This window comes from Hyperoodon ampullatus (assembly GCF_949752795.1).
Source record: "Hyperoodon ampullatus genome assembly, chromosome: 6".
NCBI lineage: Eukaryota > Metazoa > Chordata > Mammalia > Artiodactyla > Ziphiidae > Hyperoodon > Hyperoodon ampullatus.
The window spans coordinates 13,958,803-13,980,320 of record NC_136919.1 but is presented as its reverse complement, the minus strand read 5'-3'; the positions used below and the strand labels follow the sequence as shown (position 1 = coordinate 13,980,320).

General features: G+C 44.7%; 1 protein-coding gene across 1 annotated transcript; it reads left to right on the top strand.

The window, feature by feature from the left end:
* Positions 1–190: 190 nt before the first annotated feature.
* Positions 191–16,342, top strand: LOC307054951 (protein CutA homolog; the record flags this gene model as incomplete). Its single annotated transcript, XM_079706834.1, has 6 exons — positions 191–259; positions 4,268–4,416; positions 10,377–10,436; positions 12,073–12,118; positions 12,367–12,416; positions 16,240–16,342. 6 exons carry the CDS (start codon positions 191–193, stop codon positions 16,340–16,342), a joined length of 477 nt encoding a protein of 158 aa, XP_079562960.1.
* Between the last annotated feature and the right edge of the window lie 5,176 nt (positions 16,343–21,518).

Genomic DNA, 21,518 nt, shown 5'->3' with positions numbered 1-21,518 from the left:
TTCCCTCTTTCCCCGCCCCCTCCACTATCTCCTTCCGGCCAGCCTTGCTGGGACCTGGCTGGGCAGTGGGGCAGGCAGCAGGTGGTAAGGGGAGAGGGCAGTTCAGGCCCTTCGTGCCCGCCCATCAGCCAGCAACTCGGCCTCAGGCCACAGTTCCAGTAGGCTGTGCTGCTAAATTACCAGCGACGCCATGGACAGGCTGGGCTCACGGTGCCCTTTGCCAGGCTGCCCGCGGCCCTCTGTCCTTTTATGCCTCTTGGTGAGTGTTCCACGCTACGATGCTATGAACCCTGTCACCTCTAAACCTCCAACCTGGGGATTGAGGGAAGAACGTGCATTTCTCTTTTACTCTTCCTGGGATTTTGAGCTGGGGGTGGGCAGGTAGTGGGTGGATGGTAAAAATCCTTGGAGGCACCACCCTGTGTCTTGGAGATTGTGGTGTGAATGTGAAGATTACCAGCACCTCTTTATGCCCTGCCTTGTGAAGAGTGACTGGGCTGTGTTTCACTGCCAGGGTCCTTGGGGTGGTGAGGGGTGTCTGCTGGTGAGTTCTCATGTAAGGGTCACATGATAGGTTCTTTCCCTCTTTCCAGTGCAGTTACCATCTCATCTTTCTGGGGGCTTTGTTTTCTCATCTCTGAAGTATGTTAAAATTTAAAGTTGGCAGTGGCTAGAGTCCCTACGGTGGTGCTGGTGGTCGCAGTGGGCGGGGGCTGAGTGGGGTGGGGTGCGGGGGTGGTGGAAGGGAGAGCTGTGTGGGAGGGCCACAAGCCTAAGGGTCTAGCCCAGCTTTGCTGCTCACTTTTTGGTGATTTCTTCCCCTCTCTGGCCCTTAATTAACTGGCACAAATCAGTGGCTCAACATTTGGGGGACATTTCTTGATTTTGTGTGTGTATGTGTGTGAGTGCAAGTCTGGATTTGCACCCAAGGAAAGTGTATAAACACAATGTCAATTTCAGAGCATTCACAGATTCCTTAAAACTAGATGGATTACAAATTTAGAACCACTGGGTGGTTTCTGAGGCCCCTTCTGCCTTAACACAGATAGTAAAGTCAACCATAATCTCTTAAAGGCTAGGCAAATAATGCAGGACGAAAAAAGAATGAAATAATTGAAAGGGTACATAAAATATTTTAAACGAATGTAAAATTAGAAAAGGTATATAGTAAAGACATATATATGAAAATGCTATAAACTTACAGTAAATCTTTTCCCGTTATAATGTTTCTGTTAGGGAATATGGTGATGTGTGTATTTTGCATTCATATAATATCACGTTCTAATATACTGTAGTCCACATTTGTTTCCAAACCGACCTTTCATGCTTCTGATTCTTTGTTGATGTGGTCCACAAACATCTCTCAAGCCCATACTCCTTGTCAGGGGGTTATAAAGTGCTGGGGATACAGAAATGTATGAGGCCAAAGAGCTCACGTCTAATGAGGGAGACATATGTAAACAACTGTCTGTATTTCAGTGTGATTGATGGTACAGTAGAAGGATGTTAGGCAGCAGTCCTGACCTCTACCCACTAGATGCCAATGGCATCTCCTCCCCAGTCATGACAATCAAAATTGTCCCTAGATGTTGCCAGATGTCCCCTGGGGGGAAAAATTGCCCCAAGTTGAGAGGCGCTGGATTAAGTGAAGCTGAAATAAACCCACTGTATCAATTCCTAGTCGTGCTCCTTGCAGTTCAGAGAGCCCAGAAAAGGAGGCAGGAGTCTTGGATTTAAGTCTTGCTTCTGTCACAGAATTTCTGTATGTTCTGCCTCAGTAACATTATCTGTTAAATGAAGGGTTGTCTTAGATAATACCCGAGGGCCCCAAGTACCTCTTAGTTTTGTTTTTTTTTTTTGGCGGTACGCGGGCCTCTCACTGCTGTGGCCTCTCCCGCTACGGAGCACAGGCTCCGGACGCGCAGGCTCAGCGGCCATGGCTCACGGGCCCAGCTGCTCCGCGGCATGTGGGATCTTCCCGGACCGGGGCATGAACCCGTGTCCCCTGCATCGGCAGGCGGACTCTCAACCACTGCGCCACCAGGGAAGCCTCCTCTTAGTATTTTTTGACTGTGAGTTCATACAAGAGTTTCAATACATTTTAGGTGAGTTTATCCCGTTAGCCCTGTGTTACGCTGATAACTGCTGGCTGAAATACCCTAGATCTTCCTTAGGAATGGTTTTTTTGGTTGAGGGACAGACCATTACTCCTTTTGTTTAGAGTCTGTACAGGAAGCCACCTTAGAGTCATGTAGTTGACGCCTTAGAGTTTTTTAGTTTGTCCGATTCTCTGCCAAAAGCTCTGTGGGTGACCCAAAAGCCCTACTTACTTCACAAGGCTATTTTGTCTCAATATCAACATCTTGCTGGTGTACTAATTCACCAGTCTACAAGTTATTTCTTGAGAACCTGCTGTGTGCCGTGAACTGTCCTGGGGACACAGTGATGAGCAAACCACAGTCTCTTCCTTTATTGGATTAGTGATTATATATTGTTTTTCCTATCTTGTTTGAACCCATGGCAGCTCTGAGGCAGGCAGCACAGATGTCATAATCTCCAGTTTCTAGATAACATTTATAGAAGGCAAAGGAAGTAACTTGCTGAAGACCACAGGCAGCGGTACTGGCACTAGGATTTAAATCCCGCTCTTTAGTGCCTTTATTTTTTTCCTATATAATCTAATTGAGTTGTCACCAAAAGCTTCATTGAAAAGCCTGGTTCTTTTTTTCTTGTGTGGTCACTGGTTTAGTTCAGAGGACTAGTGTGTTGGATTGGAGGTGTTGGTGGAGGTAGTGGGAGGGAATGAGAAACCCACCCCAGACAGGCTTCTAGTCAAACTGAAGCTAAAGACATAAAAACGCTACTCAGGCCCTGCCAAGAAGTAGGAGCCAGGCAGGGCCGGGCAATAACGTAGGAGTGGGAGGACAGAGGTTTATTTGAGCGAGATGTGAGCCCCTGGCTGGGAGGCAGGAGAAGCACGCTCTTGTTCAGTCTTGCCTGAGTCACAGCGGGACTCCTTGCAAGTTGCCTCTATCCCTATTAATGACTCCTTTGTATCCCCCCAGCACAGAACCCTGGAATAGAAGATGTCCTCCAGTTCTTTTCATTTCCTCTTATTTTAAAAGTTTGTCATTAAAAAAGCAAGAAAAATTATATCTTGACTGTCTTTTCCTCTCACAGTGTCACTGCCATTTTCTTAGCTCAAGATCTTAATGTCTTTTTCCTGGAACATTGTAATGGCCTTTTGAATAGACTGCCTTCTGGTCACTCCCCATCCTCCTTCAGCTTAATCATATTATTACTCTTCTACTTTAAAACCTGCAAAAGCACCTTATCACTTGAGTACGAACCCTACATTCCTTAGCCTGACCCTTTATAGTTCTAGCCAGTCTCATTTTCCTCCCAGTCTCTTACCCACAGACTAAGACCCATGCAGACTAGATAGCTTATCTGTCCCTACATACCTCTTGAGTTTGTACATATTATCATATCTCCCTCTTTTGTAATTCTGCTTATTATTTCAGTTACAACTTGGACAGTACCTTCTTTTCAAAGCCTTTTCCTGTCCCCAACAGGTAGAGCGTTCCTCCTGGACCCTCCAGTTGTCTGTCACAGTAGCACAGGTCACATTGCTTTAGAATTAGCCTTCCTTTTCCACTAGACTCCCTGTAGCACCTGTCACATACACAATTGAACGAAGGTGAAATTAACTCCCTAAAACATCGATAGGTGTAAAACTTACCATTCATAATAATCTCCATAGGATGATAGCAGTTCAGTGGATGCCAATTGGCGTTACCTCCAGTAGCAGTTTTGTACAGTAGGAATGGATTTCAAGTTATCCAGACTCAACTCCTAATCTTGGCTTCAGTTAAAAGCTGTGTGATTTTTTTTTTTTGGCCACACTGCATGGCTTGTGGGATCTTAGTTCCCCTACCAGGGATCGAACCCGGCAGTGAAAGCGCCGAGTCCTAACCACTGGACCGCCTGGGAATTCCCAAAGCTGTGTGATTTTGAGCAAGTTTCTTGATTTTTGAGCCTCTATTTTTTTTCTTTTTTTTTTACCATTTGTAAAATGCAGAGGCAAATAATCTAGACATGAAAACTTTAAGCACTAAAACTCAATACAGATCCCAGGAATTATTTTATGGATGGGAAATAGGGATGAAAATATGATGCTCAGCTTTGGTTCCAGTCTGCTCGAGCTGGCAAATAGTGAGTTGACCATGTCACTGCTGATCTGTGCTTCTCTTTTCCCACCGTGTAGATCCTGACTGCTTCTTTCCTGACATACTCCATGCTCAGGACCCTTAGCCAGCAGCTCCTTTCAGTTGTCACTGGCAGCTATGTCTCCGGCACTTACTCCATCGTTTTTGTCAACTGTCCCAACGAGCAGATTGCCAGAGATATTGCCAGGTATGGTGAAGGGGCTTAGGTGCTGCCCCAGGAGGCTTGGGAACTACCAGGATGCTCCAGAGGGGCCACTCTGGGGGTACTTCTCTTGCTTTTGACAACCCCATCTGTCCAGTGATGAACTACACAGCTGTCTGCTTGGGGTGATGTGAGAAGCATGGCTGAATGACACTTAGATGGATCCTGCTGCTGGGCCTGAAAATGCCGAGTGGTGCATGGGGGCGTAAAAGTGATATGAGACCCAGAGAGATAGATGGCTTGCGCAAGGTGTTAAGATAAGAGAACAGTGGAACTCTGCAGGTTGAGAATTTAAGAGTCCTAATTCCCGACCCAGCTCTCTTTTTGGAGATAGTCTTTGCTCAGTCCCAGAGGTGCTCACCATGCCAAGAGCAGGAGGAGACCAATTCCAAGTATATGGCAGATTTCTAAAAGCAGCTGTGCTGTGGTGGAAGGAGCACTGGACTTGTAATCAGAACAGTTTGAATCTTGGCTCTGCCACTTGCTGTGTGACCTTGGGCAAGTTGCTTCCCTTCTCTAAACATTAGTTTTCTGAATTATAGACTAGGATAATGCCACCTACCTCACAGTGTTGTTGAGAGGATTATATGATATATGTACAGTCCTTATTCCAGTATCTCAAATGTAGTAGATGCTCAAAAAATGTTTGTTGTATCTGAATTTCTACCCTTCACTTCTCTTTTAGTTTTTTAAATTTATTTTTCTTTTTTGGCCGCGCCTTGCGGCTTGCAGTATCTTAGTTCCCGGAACAGGGATAGAACCCAGGGCCACGGCAGTAAAAGCGCCGAATCCTAACCACTGGACTGCTAGGGAAGCTCCCCTGCCCTTCAGTCCTTTACAGCTGCAGCTTTGAAGAGGGTTAGTGGGGCTGAGGGGTAATGGATTTGGCTCCTGGCTCCCTTTCTTCTTTCTCTACAACTCAGCATTCTTGAAGTTTGATGATAGCTTAAGTTACAGTGTTTTATGTGTTGAATTCAGTCTTTGGGGGCACATAGCCTCCAAACTGATGGTCACAGGTTAACTTTGCATTTGATTCCATCTTTCCTGCCCCTGACCAGAATGTCTATTTTTTCCTTATTTACATTACTTTTGGAGAACAGCTCTTGTCTAAAAGAACATGTGATTACTCCAGAAATATGACCTAGTATTGTATTTAGCAGCTAGGAATTGAAATCCCTTCTGTGCTTCTGGTATACCCAGGATCTGTGCTGAACTCACTGGACCCCTGGATTAGCCACTCTGGGTCCTGTCAGGGAACAACTTCAGCTGAGATCTGTGAGGTGTTGGGTATCAGGAGGAGAAGGATTCTAAGGCCTGGATTCTAAAGACAGTAGTTGAAAGGCCAGTGCAGGTAAATGGATCAGTACCAGCTTGGAGAGGGGTCTCTATTGTCTTTGCATCCAAGGTTGCTGATGAGAGGTCAGGAATGGGGTCTCATTCCTTCATAGGTAATGCTTTTTCTCTCTGTTTTTTCTCCTATTTTTTTTTTTTTTTCCAGTACGTGGGCCTCGCACTGTTGTGGCCTCTCCCGTTGCGGAGCACAGGCTCCAGACGCGCAGGCTCAGCGGCCATGGCTCACGGGCCCAGCCGCTCCACGGCATGTGGGATCTTCCCAGACTGGGGCACGAACCCATGTCCCCTGCATCGGCAGGCAGACTCTCAACCACTGCGCCACCAGGGAAGCCCTCTCCTAGTTTTTAGGAGTTTCTCTTTGTCTTAATGTTCAAGTATTACTTTGTTAAATATAGTCTCTCTACTCTCTCTATTCTTTCTGCATCACCCTTTCCTGGAACTCCTCATAGATAGATGTTGAATTTGTTTTCTGTGACTGAATTTTATAGTTTTCTTTAGACTGAATTTTATAGTTTTCCTTTTCAAGATTTCAGATTGTTTTTAATAACCAACTGCTCTTGCTTTGTAATTGTCTGGTCTTGTTTTTTTTTTTTTTGTGGTACGCGGGCCTCTCACCGCTGTGGCCTCTCCCGTTGCGGAGCACAGGCTCCGGATGCACAGGCTCAGCGGCCATGGCTCATGTGCCCAGCCGCTCCACGGCATGTGGGATCTTCCCGGACCGGGGCACGAACCCGCATCCCCTGCATCGGCAGGCGGACTCCCAACCACTGCGCCACCAGGGAAGCCCCCTGATCTTGTTTTATAAATGCAATAATCTTGCTTTATCGTTCTGTGGATAGTAATTATACTTATTTTATGCTTAATTTTCTTCCAGCTTTATTGATATATAATTGACATATAACATTGTGTAAGTTGAAGGTATACAACATGATGATTTTATATGTGTATATATTACAAAATGATTACGACAATAAGGTTAAACATCCATCATCTCAGTTACTTTTTTGTGTGATAAGAACTCTTTAAGATCTACTCTCCTAGCAATTTTCAAGTATACATAATTGTACTTATTTTAAAATCTTGGTTTCAGTTATCCTCATGTAAATTCTTTTTTGTTGTTGAATTTTAAGTCTCTCATGGTGTTGACTTTCCTCAGATACTTTGACCTCTCTCATCTTCTTAGCTATGCTTATGAGGAAGTGCAGAAACAAATGCAGGAATTGACCTTAGGTGGCACTCTGCAGTGTGTGTGGGGGGCATGTGGACATTCTACTGGCTGGGGTACCCAAGTAACTGGTCTTCTGGGCATGCACTCTCCCTTTTGTCCTTGGCTGTCGCCAGCCACTAGGACAGTGTTCTGCCTTTTGTCCAAAATTCCCACGCTCACTGCTCTGCCTGTATCAAACATCCCATTACTGTTGCCTGGGCCATGGGAGATTTAGGGGGTCTCCCTGCTCCTGCTGTGGCATTCCAACTATTTACCTTGATGGTTGCCTCCAAGTTCCTGCCTGCTCTGGTTCCCATTACATCTAGATTACAGACTGTTGCTTTCATTTTCTCTCCCCCCTCTCCTGCCCCAAGTTCAAAAAGGCACATTTATTTACAAAGGAACAGTATAACTGTAATAAGGAACAAAGGAAATAAAATAATAGGCATACATATTTACATAGCAGGTGTAGGCAAAACTAAGAAGATTCTTGAAATACTTCTACAATCTAGGATTCAACAGTTAAAATCAGTTTCTAAGAAGAATTTATCACCTCAAGAAGAATTTTTAGGATGGTCAACTTATATGATTCAAACTATGGCTATGTTAATGAAAAAATTGTAATTTTATATTCTTCAAAATTCTCCAGGTTGCTGGAGGCCAGGAAAACCAGATCACTGCCAATGTTTAAAAGATTCAAAGGCTCTTAAGTTAGGAAGTCCCCCTACATGCTCCCATGCATGTCTCAGCACTGCCTTTTTTCTTCAGGGCCTCCTCCTAGTTTCTAGTGCATAAAGCGTTCTCCTTACTGTGCTCTGGCACGGCGAAGAAGTGTTTTGTTGTTTCTGGTGTGGGGTGTAAAAGGGAGGTTGCAGTGTGTGTGCAGCCCACCAGCTGAGCTGGAAGTCTCAAGTGGACTCCTGAGTGATGTGGCACTGGAGCTCTCCCCTCAGCTCTTCTGTTCAGTATTTTTCATTAATGATTTGGGTAGAAGAGAGGCAAACAGGTTTCGCTTCCAGGATTTGTAGAAGGAGAGTAAGCGGGTACATGGTGGGGAGGGCCCCACAAATGTTAGCCGGCAGGAACCCCAGCTCTGCCTACGGAACTAGTGCTGGGACCAGGTCTTTCAGCTCCAGTTTAGTGCTCTTTCTTCTTTAGGGCTCTTTAGCGTTCAGTCTGCTGCCTCTCAGTTCTGGTTCAGTTCCATTCTGGTTCCTGGCAGTGTTCTTAGGGCTCTTCATTGACAGATACATTCTAAACTGGAAAAATCTCTTATTGGGGCTAGGGTGAAAACCTGAATGTTGAACCACGAGACCTGGATTCTAGTTTCCTTTTTGCTGCCAACACCACATATGACCTTAGACAAGTCTTCCTTCTCTGGGCTTTGATTTCATACGTAGGGAGAGGGAATTGGATTAGGCCAGGGTCACAGACAGAGATATCACAAGCAGGCAACTTAAATGAGTGAAGTGGGCTGGGGTGTTGCGCTGAAGAATGACTGTAGTTAGCAACCCTTACTCGTCCCAGGTGTTGAGAGGGAGAACAGCGGAAACTGACTGACCCGAGAAGCATATATTGTGCCTAGAGGGACTCGCCCCTGCTCAGCTCTAGCTAAACCTGACCTTGTAGGACTACAGGTCCAAAATGTTATAAGATTCATTTTTTGGTGAGAAGCTAGGTAATGTGTATTTATTTAATGTGAAATACCCTGACAGTAAATATTGGTAGCAAAATCAAGATTTTTTTAAATGCCGTGAGAGCCAAACCATGTATCTGGTCTGTGAGCCTCTAGTCTGTGAACTTTGCAGTTTCTAGAGACCCCAGAAGCTCTGTCTTCTGCTTTACTCAGATGAGCATAAGGGCATGAGCTTTCCGTCTGTGACTCACTGCTGGGCTTTAGTGTGTGTGTTTGTTTTTGTTTTTTGTTTGTTTGGCCACAGGAGCTTTTTGAATAACACAGTCCTCCATTACTTTACAGTCTTTTACCCAAGGACAGGTTGCTGTGATTACTCAGGAGTTCACACTACCAAAGAGATTGGAGGCCCGTGAGGCAATGGATTATTTTTTTCTAGAGGTTTAACTCACTCCCTGTGTTTGCGTGCCACCTTCAGAACCAATGAAGTGTAATTTCTCAGCAGATCATTTGATTGAGTGAGCAAGACTTGCAGCCGTTGCTTAAACAAATTTGTGCCGTGTGCCTCTCCTTACAGTCAGAGATTTATGTACCACCTGGAACTTTCCAAGGGAATGAGGGTGGTGGTAATACCACATTAAAGTGGAGCCTTAAATAGAGCACTGTTCAGCCTGGAGCTCAGGGGAAGAGAAAGTAGGTCAGTTCTCTTGGCAGCGGTCAAGGGAAGGAGAGATGAGTAAGCAGGGCTCAGATTAGGGTTATCTGGCAGGGGCCACACACTTCAGAGAACTGAGACCAGGCCCCCTTGGCTGACTGAGACCTGAGAGGGGGTTGTCAGGGCCTGCCTGATTCCGAGGGCTTGAGGTTTGATACTTGGGGACACTTCTTTGCATCGATGACTTGGTGGTGCTTTTGTTTCTATGACACTTGTACTAGTTCAGGCACTTTTTATTGTGTTCACCAGGGCTCTGCACAGGAGTCAGGCTATCAGAGCAGGAATTCCAACCTGTGGTCTGTCAAAGAAAGTTTTTAGAGGTCTGCAAAGGTGATGATGATTGTGCTCTTAGGGTTGTGGTAGGAACCTTCACAAAAATAAAAAGTGAAAAGAGCCTGTGTTTGCCAAAGACAAACATAGGATAGGATGCCTTTTTTTGCTTTTCCTTGGAGTTCTATCAGTTCCATGTGGTCACATGATATCTACAGACCAGAAACCCTGTCAGCCTAGTACATATCCGAGAGAGAAAAGGAGAAGAAGGTGACATAATAAAAGGAGTTTTTGGGTGGTGAAAAGAGTTGGAAACCACCGACTGAACCAGTCCTCTGATTGTACAGCAGCAGTCAGGTTGAGTGAGGGGGCCGTGCCTGTCTTGGATAGGTGCTCAAATACTTATTTCTGGAATGAAAGAAAGAGCTTGCATAAGGTCACACAGCCATCCTACTGCAGGGCTGGATTGGAATCCAGGTCTTTTTGTTCTCCGTCCATTGCTAATAAATTCCCATTCCCCAAGCAGACTAGGCCTGTCCTTTAAAACTGCCTTCCCATAGCTGCTTCCCTACTTCTCTCCCCACCCAGGGAAGGACTTAGAAACAACTCTGTCTTCAGAGGTTCTGTGCACAGTAGTTCTGAAACATGTTGGTTTGAGTTGGGAGGGGCACTCTAAATGGTTATCTATTTAGAATTAGGTTTCCGGAGTAGTTCCCAGGAACTGCTGGACACTTGCCCCAGTAACTGTCACTCTCTCTTTGCTTTAGGGCTATACTGGATAAGAAGCTGACTGCCTCTGTGAACATCCTGCCTAAGGCATACTCACTGTGAGTTTGGCTGTGGCCAGTGGAAGGGTGTGGGAGTGCTAGGTCAGGTCCTGCCTGGTGGAAAGAGCACTGAACTAATGGGGAATTGTCAAAGAACAACTCAAAGGCGTTTAATTAATCAATAGTTCACTGTCAATTTCTATTTAGAGGAAATCAACCAGTGGGTTTATGTCATTCAACAAAAGCAAAAACCGGCTGTGTTTAGAGAGGGGAGAAAAAAATCTACAGTTTAGGAACAGTGAATCTTGTCTGCACATTCTTTGTTTAAATCAATTAGCTTGCTTTTAGCAAAGAAGTCAAACTGGGCATTCCATCCCTGAGTAAGCCAACTAGGGATATCAAAGATTATAATTTCCATTACTTTTGGATTCTCTGGAAAACTTTGAGAGTTTAGCATATGCGATAGGCTGTTTCTGTGTATTGTCTGCCTTTCATTTCATCAGCTCCTTTACTTAAGCCTGGTCTGCACCATTTACCTCATCAAAATATGTCAGTATCCCAGTACTAGCAGGATTTGTCTTGTGCCTTAATCTCTCTGATCAGCCTGTTTCTCATCTCTTTCCTCCCCTGATGAGGGAGAGAGACGGAGGGAGGGAGGGAGGGAAGGAGAGAGAGAAATGACGTCTACTCTAAAGGTCAGAACAGAAAAGTGCTATATAATGAAAGCTTTCCCCTGCCCAGCAGTGTCATTCCCTCAGTGGCTCACATCACCTATAGCTATGGTTCCCAAATTTGGCTATGCTTTAGATTCCTGAGCTCCCTCCTGGATCTACTCAATCAGTCTCCCTGAGGATGGGGCTTGAATCTGAATTTTTAGGAGGTTATGGAAGTGATTCACATAAAGCCAGTCTGGGAGCTACTGCTTTGGAGCTAGAAGAGAATTTTAGCCTACTGTTCCCCTCATGTGTTCATCCTTCCTTGTAATTCATCCTTTTACCACAGCTCTGTGAGATGAGGCCAGTGTCCTAAGTCATCTTAGATTTGCCCTGGGTCAGCATAGGCATGCTCAGGCTGAATTTCTTTCCCTTCCCAGGATGCTGTTCTCGTACTCTTTTCTAAACATTGTCACTGACTTTGTTTTTAACTTTTGGACCTGTTTCCATATTTTATAAGGCTTACTTCCCTGAATCTTCTGTGCTTTTTCATTTACCCATTGGTGGGCACTCAGCTTTGAGAGTCAGTGATACAGATAGCACCAGTCCAAAGGATGGGGAGATGCCTGGAAGCCAAGAGTATGGGATGAGCATTGAAAAAGCTGGAGATGCCCAGTTTAGAGGAGAGAACATATAGGAGTTTCTGTAGGGCTGTCCTGAGGTGGTTCTTCATGTGGAAGTTGGGGAAAACAATTGGGTGGCAAATGTTGGCACACCATAAGAAAAACCATCTCACGTGAAAACCTTTCAGGAGATGGTGAGCCTCTCACCTCCAGGAAAGTTAAAGCAGGTGCTAGAAGCGTGCATTAGAATGTTTAGACTAGATGACCTGTAGTGCCTTGGCCAACTCTAGGCTTTTTTATATGGGCTTGGAAAGATTTTAAAGTTTCCACCTTACTAAGTCACCTAATTGGGCCAGGTTTATTTCACTGAACTCATCTTGTAAGCATGATAATTTTTGTTGTTGTTGTTCTCTTCTCCAGATACTATTGGAATGGAGAAATAGAAGAAGCCACTGAAATCCTGCTGGTGAGTGAGAATAGGGGGATGCGGCCTTGATAGGGAAAGAGTGAGAGCATGGTTCCAATTAAAAATTAGCAAAGATCAATTAACTGAGGTTCTTGCCCCACATAAGATGCCCTAGGTTCATTTGTAAGCTACTAACAGGGCCTGGGGACCCGGAGGAATGCTGTCTCCTAAACAGCCAGATGAATGAGCAGCTGCAGAGCTGGGGCTGAGCTCCTGAAGCAGTGATTTTTTTTTTTTTTCTTTTACAGTTAATAAAGACAAAGACTTCCAAGGTCCATATGCTGTCCAGCTACATCAGGTAATAGTGCAATCTCTTCCCATCCGGGACATGCTGGGAACTAAGTGAAATGAGCTTGAGAAGTAGGAGACCTAGAGCTTAGTCACCAGCCTCCCATGTGACCCTGGGTATGGCCCTGTCCCTCAGACTCTCCATCTGTAAAGTGAGTGAGTTTTAAACCAGTGGTTCTCAAAATTTTGGTCTCAGGATCCCTTTACACTTTTTTTTTTTTTTTTTTTTTTTTTTTGCGGTACGCAGGCCTCACTGTTGTGGCCTCTCTCGTGGCGGAGCACAAGCTCTGGACGTGCAGGCTCAGCGGCCATGGTCTATGGGCCCAACCGCTCCGCGGCATGTGGGATCCCCCCAGACCGGGGCACAAAGCCGTGTCCCCTGCATCGGCAGGCGGACTCCCAACCACTGTGCCACCAGGGAAGCCCCCCTTTACACTTTTAAAAATTATTAAGGACCCAAAGACCTTTGTTTATGTGGGTTATATCAAAGTTTACTGTATTAGAAATTAAAGCTGAGAAGTTTTTAAAATATGTATTTTTAGTTCATTTAAATTAACAGTAATAGAACAATTACATAGTAACATAAATACAGGCATACCTCAGACAGCTTTGGTTCCAGACCACTGCAATAAAGTGAATCTTATGATTTTTTTTTTTTGGTTTCCCAGTGCATATAAAAGTTATGTTTAACCTATACTGCAGTGTATTAAGTGTGTTAATAGCATTATGTCTAAGAAAACAATGTACATACCTTAATTTAAAAATACAAAACAAAAAACAATTATAGTAACATCAAAGATCACTGAAGACATCACCATAACACATATAATAATCATGAAAAAGTTTGAAATTTTGCAAGAATTAGCAGAATGTGTCACAGAGACACAAAGTGAGCAAATGTAGCATCAGTAGACTTGCTTGATGCAGGGTTGCCACAAACCTTCAATTTCTAAAAAAAAAAACACAGTATCTGTAATAAAGTGTAGTGCAATAAAACAGGGTATGCTAGTAATGTATTTTTATGGAAAGTAACCATATTTTCCAAAAAACAAAAAAGTGAGAAGAATGGCCTCATTTTACATTTTTGCAAAATCTGGCTTAATAAGAGAGCTGGATCTTGTCAAAAGCATCTTTAAGTGTTGGGACACTTTTAAGCTCACGATGATAAATTCAGGTTTTCCAAACTTCTGAGTTTTGCTTAAAAACATGAATTTTTTTTAATTTACAATATTGTGTTTAATTTCTGCTGTATAGCAAAGTGACTCATTTATATATATATATATATATATATGTGTGTATATATATATATTCTTTTTCATATTCTTCTCCATTATGGTTTATCAAAGGATAGGGAATATAGTTCCCTGTGCTATACGGTAGGACCTTGTTGTTTACCCATCCTATATATAATAGTTTGCATCTGCTAATCCCAGACTCCCAGTCCTTCCCTCCCCAACCCCCAAAACATGAATTTTTTGATGGGCATTAAATGATATAAATTGTCTTCGTTTGAGTGACGGGCCCACTTTGTTCATATTTGAGAAAATGTCTACCTAATACTCAAACCTGAGTAACCTTAATTTGTAAAACTGACAAATGATGGTTACTCAGGCTTGAAAGTAAAAATGGTATTCTTTGGGAAAAGTCTAGTTTAGCTTGTGTCTCAGTCAGACAAGTTTAAGACACCATTGAACTTAGGTATATAGCAGAAGTGCTTTATGTATGCTTCCCATTCTGTCACACAGAATATTAAAAAGGCACACTCAAGGGTCAAACTTTAATAAAAATAGTAATTTTTACCACATTATCAAGAATGTTCTTAAGTGAATTTGACTTTTTTAAAATGCAAGTATTGTGGTGGTGAAGAATACAGTGATAGCTAGTACAGTTTGGTGCCGTTGTCTTGATGCATGCTAAGGTGCCACCAGTTTTACCCATCATTGCTTTTGTACCATCAGTGCAAATGTCAACATAAGTGAAAAGATAAATAACAGTATTATTATGAAAATAGTTTTGGCCTCATGGACCTCCTGAAAGAGGCTTGGAGTTCCCCAGGGGTCAGTGGACTCCACTTGAGAACCACTGGTGTAAATCCTTATTTATCATTCAGAGTGTAGTTTTGTAATAATTGGCATCACCTGGAAGCTTGCCATAAATGCAGAATCTCACACTCACCCCAAACCTACTGAATCAAACTACAGTTTAACAAGATCCCCAGGTGATTCCTATGCACAGTAAAAGCTTGAGATTCTCTGGTCTAAACCAGTGATTTTTGATGTTGGCTACATATTATAATCACATGGAGACTTTTTCAAATTACTAAGTTGGGCTCCACCTCAGATTCTGACCTAATTCATCTGGAATGGGGATCAAATATGGTGTTCTCCAAAGCACCCAGGTTGACTCTCCCTGCAGCCAGGATGCAAGTCACCTGTCTGGATGATAAAACCCTTTCCTTTCACATCTTAGGGAACCAGGCAGGATTCTATGGTTATATGGCTATACTGGGTCTCAGATCTATTGGTAGAGAAGGCCCTCATGTTACTGCCTTAGCGCAGGCGTGGAAATAGGGCATCTTTGGTAGAACCAGTGCTGTTGAGAAATTACAGCCTGACTGGTGAAAGACAGCTTCAGGGTTAAGACAGTGAACCCCAGAGCTTGACCTCTAGCGTCAAATCCTGGCTCCTCCGCTTGCTGGTTGTAGCATAAGTGCATGCAAATTACTTTCTGTGCCTCAGTTGCCCCATCTATAAAATGGGGACTATACTAGTACCTTGGGTTGTTATGCATATTGGAAAGAATTTATGTCAAGTATACACATGAATTGCTGTATCAGTGACAGCTCTTTATACTAAAGTGTTATTAAAATGTCTTATACTGAATGCTATTCAGACATACATACACTGAATTCTGTATGTCTGTTTATAAAAACACATACACTGGTCTAGGTATCCATGAAATAAGAAAATTCATTTTTCTCAGGCATTAGATAAAATTACCCAGCTTACTGCTAATGTTTAAGCACCTATACATACACATGTTGTGATTTAGTAAGCATCCTATCTCATGAGAACTTTACAGTGCCTAACTCAGCAAAAAAGAAGCAGAGAATTATTACTCCTGTGTGACAGATGGGACCAAGGCCCAAGGCCTTATGTTTATTCAGTTTGGAAAGTGAAGAGAACTGGCATTTTGTGCCAGGACTAGGTGAAAGAAATGGGGAAAAGGGAGAGATTGCTGTGGGTTTGGATAGTCAAGGAAGATCCCTGGGGAAAGGTCAGTGGTTGAGTTGAGCCTTGAGGAACAGAGAGGCTTTTGATTTATCAGCAGGAACAGGGAGAACTTTCTAGGTGGAGAAGAGAATACAGAGGTACAGGGGAAGGGGGAGTTGTTTGGGGAAGGCACAGTGATGAGTGGAGGATAGTAATAAAAACAGTAGCTAACATTTACTGAATGCATACAGTGCCAGTGTACCACGTATGTGCCTTATATACCTTGTCTCATTTAATCCTCAGCAATCCAGTCACATAGGTACTATTTTTATCCCCTCTTTTGCAGGGCCTTTAGGGAAATTAAGTGATTTGTCCATGCTTACATAGCTAGTAAGTGGCAGGCTTAGAATTTGAGCCCATGTCTGTGAGACTCTAAAGCCATCCGGCCTGACTCATCACTTGGTGACAGATGGGTAACAGGCGTAGGAGTGGTGGGCTGTGGGGCTGGAGCAGTGGGCTGCAGGCATATTGCAGAGGGCCTCAAGTGAGCTGCCCAGTTGGGTTTTACTGCATAGGCTGACTAATCCTGGTCACTCACAGAGCTCTGCTTTCTTTCCAAAGGTTGGTGCATCCTTTTGAAATCCCAGAGGTCTTCAGTCTTCCCATGGACCAAGGAGATGTGCACTATTTAAAGTGGCTGGAGGAGGGCATGGAGGAGGAATGAGTGCCTCCTGCCGGCTGACTCTGACCTTCCTCAGCTGTTCTCTGGGGGAGGGAAGGCTTCCTCTGCCCCCTTGCATCTCTGGATTCCATGCTTTTGTCAGCACAGAGGAGTTAAGTAACCTGTGGAGGGTGAAGGTCCAAGGCTTCTGAGGCTGGAAGAGGACACTGGGCCAGTCAGGCCAAGCAGGAACCCAGTGGATCTTGTCTCTGAGGGCATCATGCGTAAAGGTGGCTGGGGGTGGGAGGGCGAGGGTGATTGTGTATGGGGACCAAGGGGAGGCGGCAGGGAGGGTGAGGTTTGTCATCTACGTTCACTGAGCCTATATTGAGTGCCTAGTATGTTATTACTCTCCTGCCTCTCATGAGGAATGGACCTCTTGACCTGTCACCCAGAAGTGTGTGGGGTGAATACCACCTTCTAGGGGAAATGGAAGTGCTTAATCTGAAAGCATGAATTGCTAATGGTAGAATTTCAGGGACAAGCAGGACTTTATTTCTTCTGGCTAAAGATGGTGTTTGTTATTCCTGAGTCCTGAGGAAGTGGGACTAGGAGTGGGCTTCCTGAGTGCACGTAGGACTAGGGGAGTATTAGGGCTTAGACACAGCCTCACGCGTTGGGAGTAGGTCTTGACTCTTCCCTAGCCTGAAGGGGCAGGCGTCAGAAGGTTCTGGTGCCCTGCTCAGTGGAGACATGGGTTCTGAGCCCACCATACTAACCTCTGCACTAGAGCATTGAAACAGCATCCTGAAGTCGGAAGAACCCAGGGGGACTGCTAGACAAGTGCTTTTCAGACTTGCTCCACAGAACCTCAGGGGTTCACAGAAGGCACCCTGGGGGCTACTCATACTTCAACCAGTGCAACTGTGCTTTTATTATTTTTATGTATTGAGCTAAGTTTCTGTTGTTAAAAGTTTGTAAACCAGTGGCCTAAGCCAGTCTCCATTTTATAGGAAAGGAAACTGAACTGCAGTGAGGTCCAGAAAGTGGGTGGCATGTTGAGTTACAGACGGGATAGCCAAGGCTGCTCACCCTGTCTGGTGCTCTCCTAAACCTGCTCCACAGGTGTCTTCTCCACAGGGAAGATCGCTGTGGGGTGAGAAGAGAGACCTGATCTAGGCTGCTTCCATGGCTCTGTCACAAGGTGACTCCACTCTGGGGACACTATGGGCAGTTTGGGTGGGAGTCCACAGACATCTGTGGTATCCTAGGTCTTCCTTCTCAAGAGGGAAGGGTGTGTGGGAAGGGTGTTGCCAGGCTCTGGTTCTGACACCTTCTGTGCTTCTTGGACCTTAGTTCCTCCAGATATAAAATGAGGGAGGATCTGCAAGGACCCTTCCATGAAGACCTTGTAGCGCCTTCAGGCTGAGCCCCTTCCAGAGGTCCAGAGGATCCTGTCTGTGATAGTGGGGAGTTTGGTGGGCTGCCTCAGGAGAAGAAAGAAAATGATAATGGTGATGTCCTTTTTTGTACGACAGATGTTTCTGGTGCATGTGAAAATCTTGTGTAAAGTAAACCCTACCGAAAATGTACTGGGGACCCCAAATGGACTGTCCGTATTGCTTTCACGATAAAGTCAATTACTTGGTCTGGATTTCAAGGCCCTTCGGAGCCTTGCCTCAACTCAGTTTTCCATCCTCACCTACTCTGGCATGTAGGTGCTCCAGTATGCTGTGAAGTTACTCCTGTGTTCAGGCCACCCCCTCTGCCTGATCACCCTTCTGCATGAGTGCTTAAGAAGTCTCCTTGGCAAGGCCTGGCATCCCTGGTTGGAAGGAATCTCCCCTGCCTTGATGTCCTGTTACCCTTGTGTGTCACAGTCAGTCTCCTGTTTCTAGATTGTGAGCTGCTCGAGGTGAGGAATATGTTTGAATCCATTTGGTCTCTTGCACTGGGTTTGGCAGATATTTCCTGAATTGATGTTTCAAGGATTTGAATAGCTAAAGCTTTCTTTATGGTCCACAATTACTTCCTAATTTATGGAGTTGGCAAAATCCAACTTGTTTTCCTTCAACTTTTTTTAGGTGGGACTAATTCCCAAGGAGGTTTTTCTTTCTATCTCTGGCCTTCATTGGTTCATTTTCTGTGCTGACTGTGCATTGAAAACTGTTTCTTGGTGGCCTTCCTTTGTCACAGTGTCACAGCTGACTATAGGAAATAGGAGAAGACAGGGACAAGACACCAGCTGTCTCTGCCAGGCACTGCCCTAGGTTCTTAACATTATTTTATCCTTACAAGTCAATGTTTTCCTCATTTTGCAGTTGAAACCTGAAGTCAGAGAGCAGGAAACACTTAAAGCAAATGGCAGAACTAGGCTCCTAACCCAAGTCTCTGATTCTAAATCTGATGCTCTTCCTGCCTCTTTCAAAGAGGTTGGATGTATCCCTTTGTAGGCCAAAGATCCAGAGAACCTGCTGTAGCCAACTCTAAAGGAAGAGTTATTCGTTCCTAAAACATCTGTGTGGTAGTTGGTATTGACATATTGCATCACTTCTCCCCACAGATCTGGATGTTGGTGATAATATCTTCAATTCTACAGATGAGGGAACGGATTTAGAGGAGTTTAATGGTTAGGGTCTGTGTGACTCCAACTTACATGGTTTGGCCACTATACCACACTGTCCTCCCAGATGATGCTGTAGGAGCTGGGGCTAGGACCTTCATCAGGGTTTCCACGTGGGAATTCCCTCCCAGCATTTCTCAGGAAACTTACGTTTTTTGATCCCAGAATCCCTGGGAGAGTCAGTTGAGGAAATGTGAAAAAGTATTAAAATTTTATCTGTGAACACTAAAGCTTAAAAGCATAGAGACATTGCTGGTTTGAGGGAATCCAGCTTCATCAAATAAAAAACTAGAGCAAGAAATGCTAACATAGAGTTGAAGACTAAGAGAACCAGGACAGGAGCACGTAGAAGAGAAATGGTTTCCACCTAGTCAGTCTTGCCTGTGATTGTTGGCATGTCCTAAGAGTGTGTGTCTAGCCCTGTCTGCCACATACTGTGAGTTATTCTTGCAAATAAGTTAAGTTTATACACGTAGTGTACTTTATACAAATCCTATGAGCAGTGTTCCAAGAAATAAGCTTTGGAAGCAAAGTAAGTTCTTAATTTGGCAATTTAGACACATGATTCTATATACTGTTAACCTTGTTAGGATATTTGAATGTTACGTTATTTGAATACTATCCAATAATGTTCCCTGGTGTTTTCCAGTGTTTAAGTATTCCCTAGAGGCTGTAGTTCCTCCTAAATTCTACTAAGCTTAATATTCCTATTTGTTAATTTTTTTCGATATCTGTAATAACAGGGGAAGTATGAAGAATGTTCACAGTATTTTAAGAATCAGTTATGATTTAGGGAATTTGTGAGAATTCTAATTTCTTGCTCCTAAATTCTAAACGTAGATAGATATGTGTTGTAAATTTGTAAACACTAACGTAGACCACACAGGAACAGGGACTCCCCAGCTTGGGGAGGACCACTCACCTCAGGAGGGTATATAGGGCTATTCACTGTAGAACTTGGACTAGAACCCAAATCTCTGGATGCTTGGTGCCATTCACTTTTTATTCCATCACACTGATTTCAGCCCAGAGAATAATCCCATCCTGTACCCCGCCCCAGCTCCAACTGTGGTTTTGTTCCAAGGGCAGTTATAAGGTTGCAGCAGAAAGAGTGGTAGGAAAAAGCGGGAGCCATAGTTGAAGACAATTTTTAAGGGCAGACATTAACACTCGGGGTTTAACATGCTACACTAACCTCTGAAAACAGAATTCAGTTGAACTCATAGCCTTCAGTTCCCTGTAGCTTTTTCCTATCCCTTCATGCTGCCTCTTTTTCTCTCTCCAAACTACCCCCGATTTAGAGTTTAAGGTGGTAATCCATCACATTTATATGTGAGAGGGTTCCCTCAATATCTGGGATGCTGAATACAGCAGGGATTCTCCCAGGCATGTGAAGGGTGAGGAACTGGAGCAAAGGAACCTGACATAGTGGTGCAGGTTCCAACCAGCAGAGCCAGGCCAGGAATGCACTTCAGATTTCTACAACTGTGTGCTTGCAAACTCTGAATGAAGTTTTACAGTGCCTGTACTTAAGCATCTTCACAGGGTCATATTCTAAACTCAGTCCCCAGCTTTCACTTCTCTGTGGCCCTCAGCAAATGTTTTTTGCTCCCGTGGGTCAGATACTCACAGAAAAAAGGTTCCACATCCTTCTGGTGGCAGAGGTGAGAATATTGCTGAGAGAATGTGGTGGTGGTAGGCGTGGCACGGTGGCCAGAGAGAGGGTGGGGCCTCACCATTCCTCTCCACCTTCCAGGAAACCAGAGCTAATTCCTCCTGGCACCCAATAGCTGATATTTCACTAGGGGAATGAGAGGCAGTTTTTCAAAGTAAGCCTTTAAATTGTAAATCAGACACATTAATTATAATTTTAATATAACAAATGTTATTAAAAGCAGCAATTCAAAACCGTAAATCTTTTCGAAGGTGCACAGGGTTATGATAAGGTCAGTTGGCAGTAATGCAGCTATTTTCAGGTATGAATGAAATGCTGGGGTGTGGAGTCAGTGTGACCTTGCCAGGCCTTACACTGACCTCCAGGTGAGGAAGACACTGTCTCCCTCCTTCCTCCTCTTCAAGGCCAGAGCCTCTGGAACTTGAGTAGAGGAGGTGCAGGTACACTGACAGGCTGTGTTCATCCTGCACTTTCTCAGAAGCCTGGAAGGCAGGCCTGGGAGGCTGCTGTGTTCTCTGGAGCCAGGCAGCAGGCCCCCGGTTAGATCTGGCCCCATACTTCAGGCGGCTGGCTGGGGGCTGCCTTCTCAGCTCCCCTTCCACCTGGCCCCAGTTGGGGCCTTCAGTGGCAGCAGCTGTGGAACTGAGAAGGGAGAGAACTGGGCCCAACCAGCTTGTTCCTGCCTGGACCATGCTGGGAAGCAGAAGGAAGTGGGTGGACTGTGTACAGGAGGTGAGGTCCCAGTTGAAAGGCACTGTTGGGGCTGAGGTTTGAGGCAAGGGGCATCTGAACTCTCTCAGGGACCCCCCTGAATGCCCACAGATGGGGAGGGGTCAGCCTAATGGAAAAACCAGCTCCAGGCCTGCTGCTCTCAGCTCATTGTTCACCCCCCTTCACCTTGCAGCCGGCAGCCTCCAAAACCCAGCCAAGCTGGAGGCCAC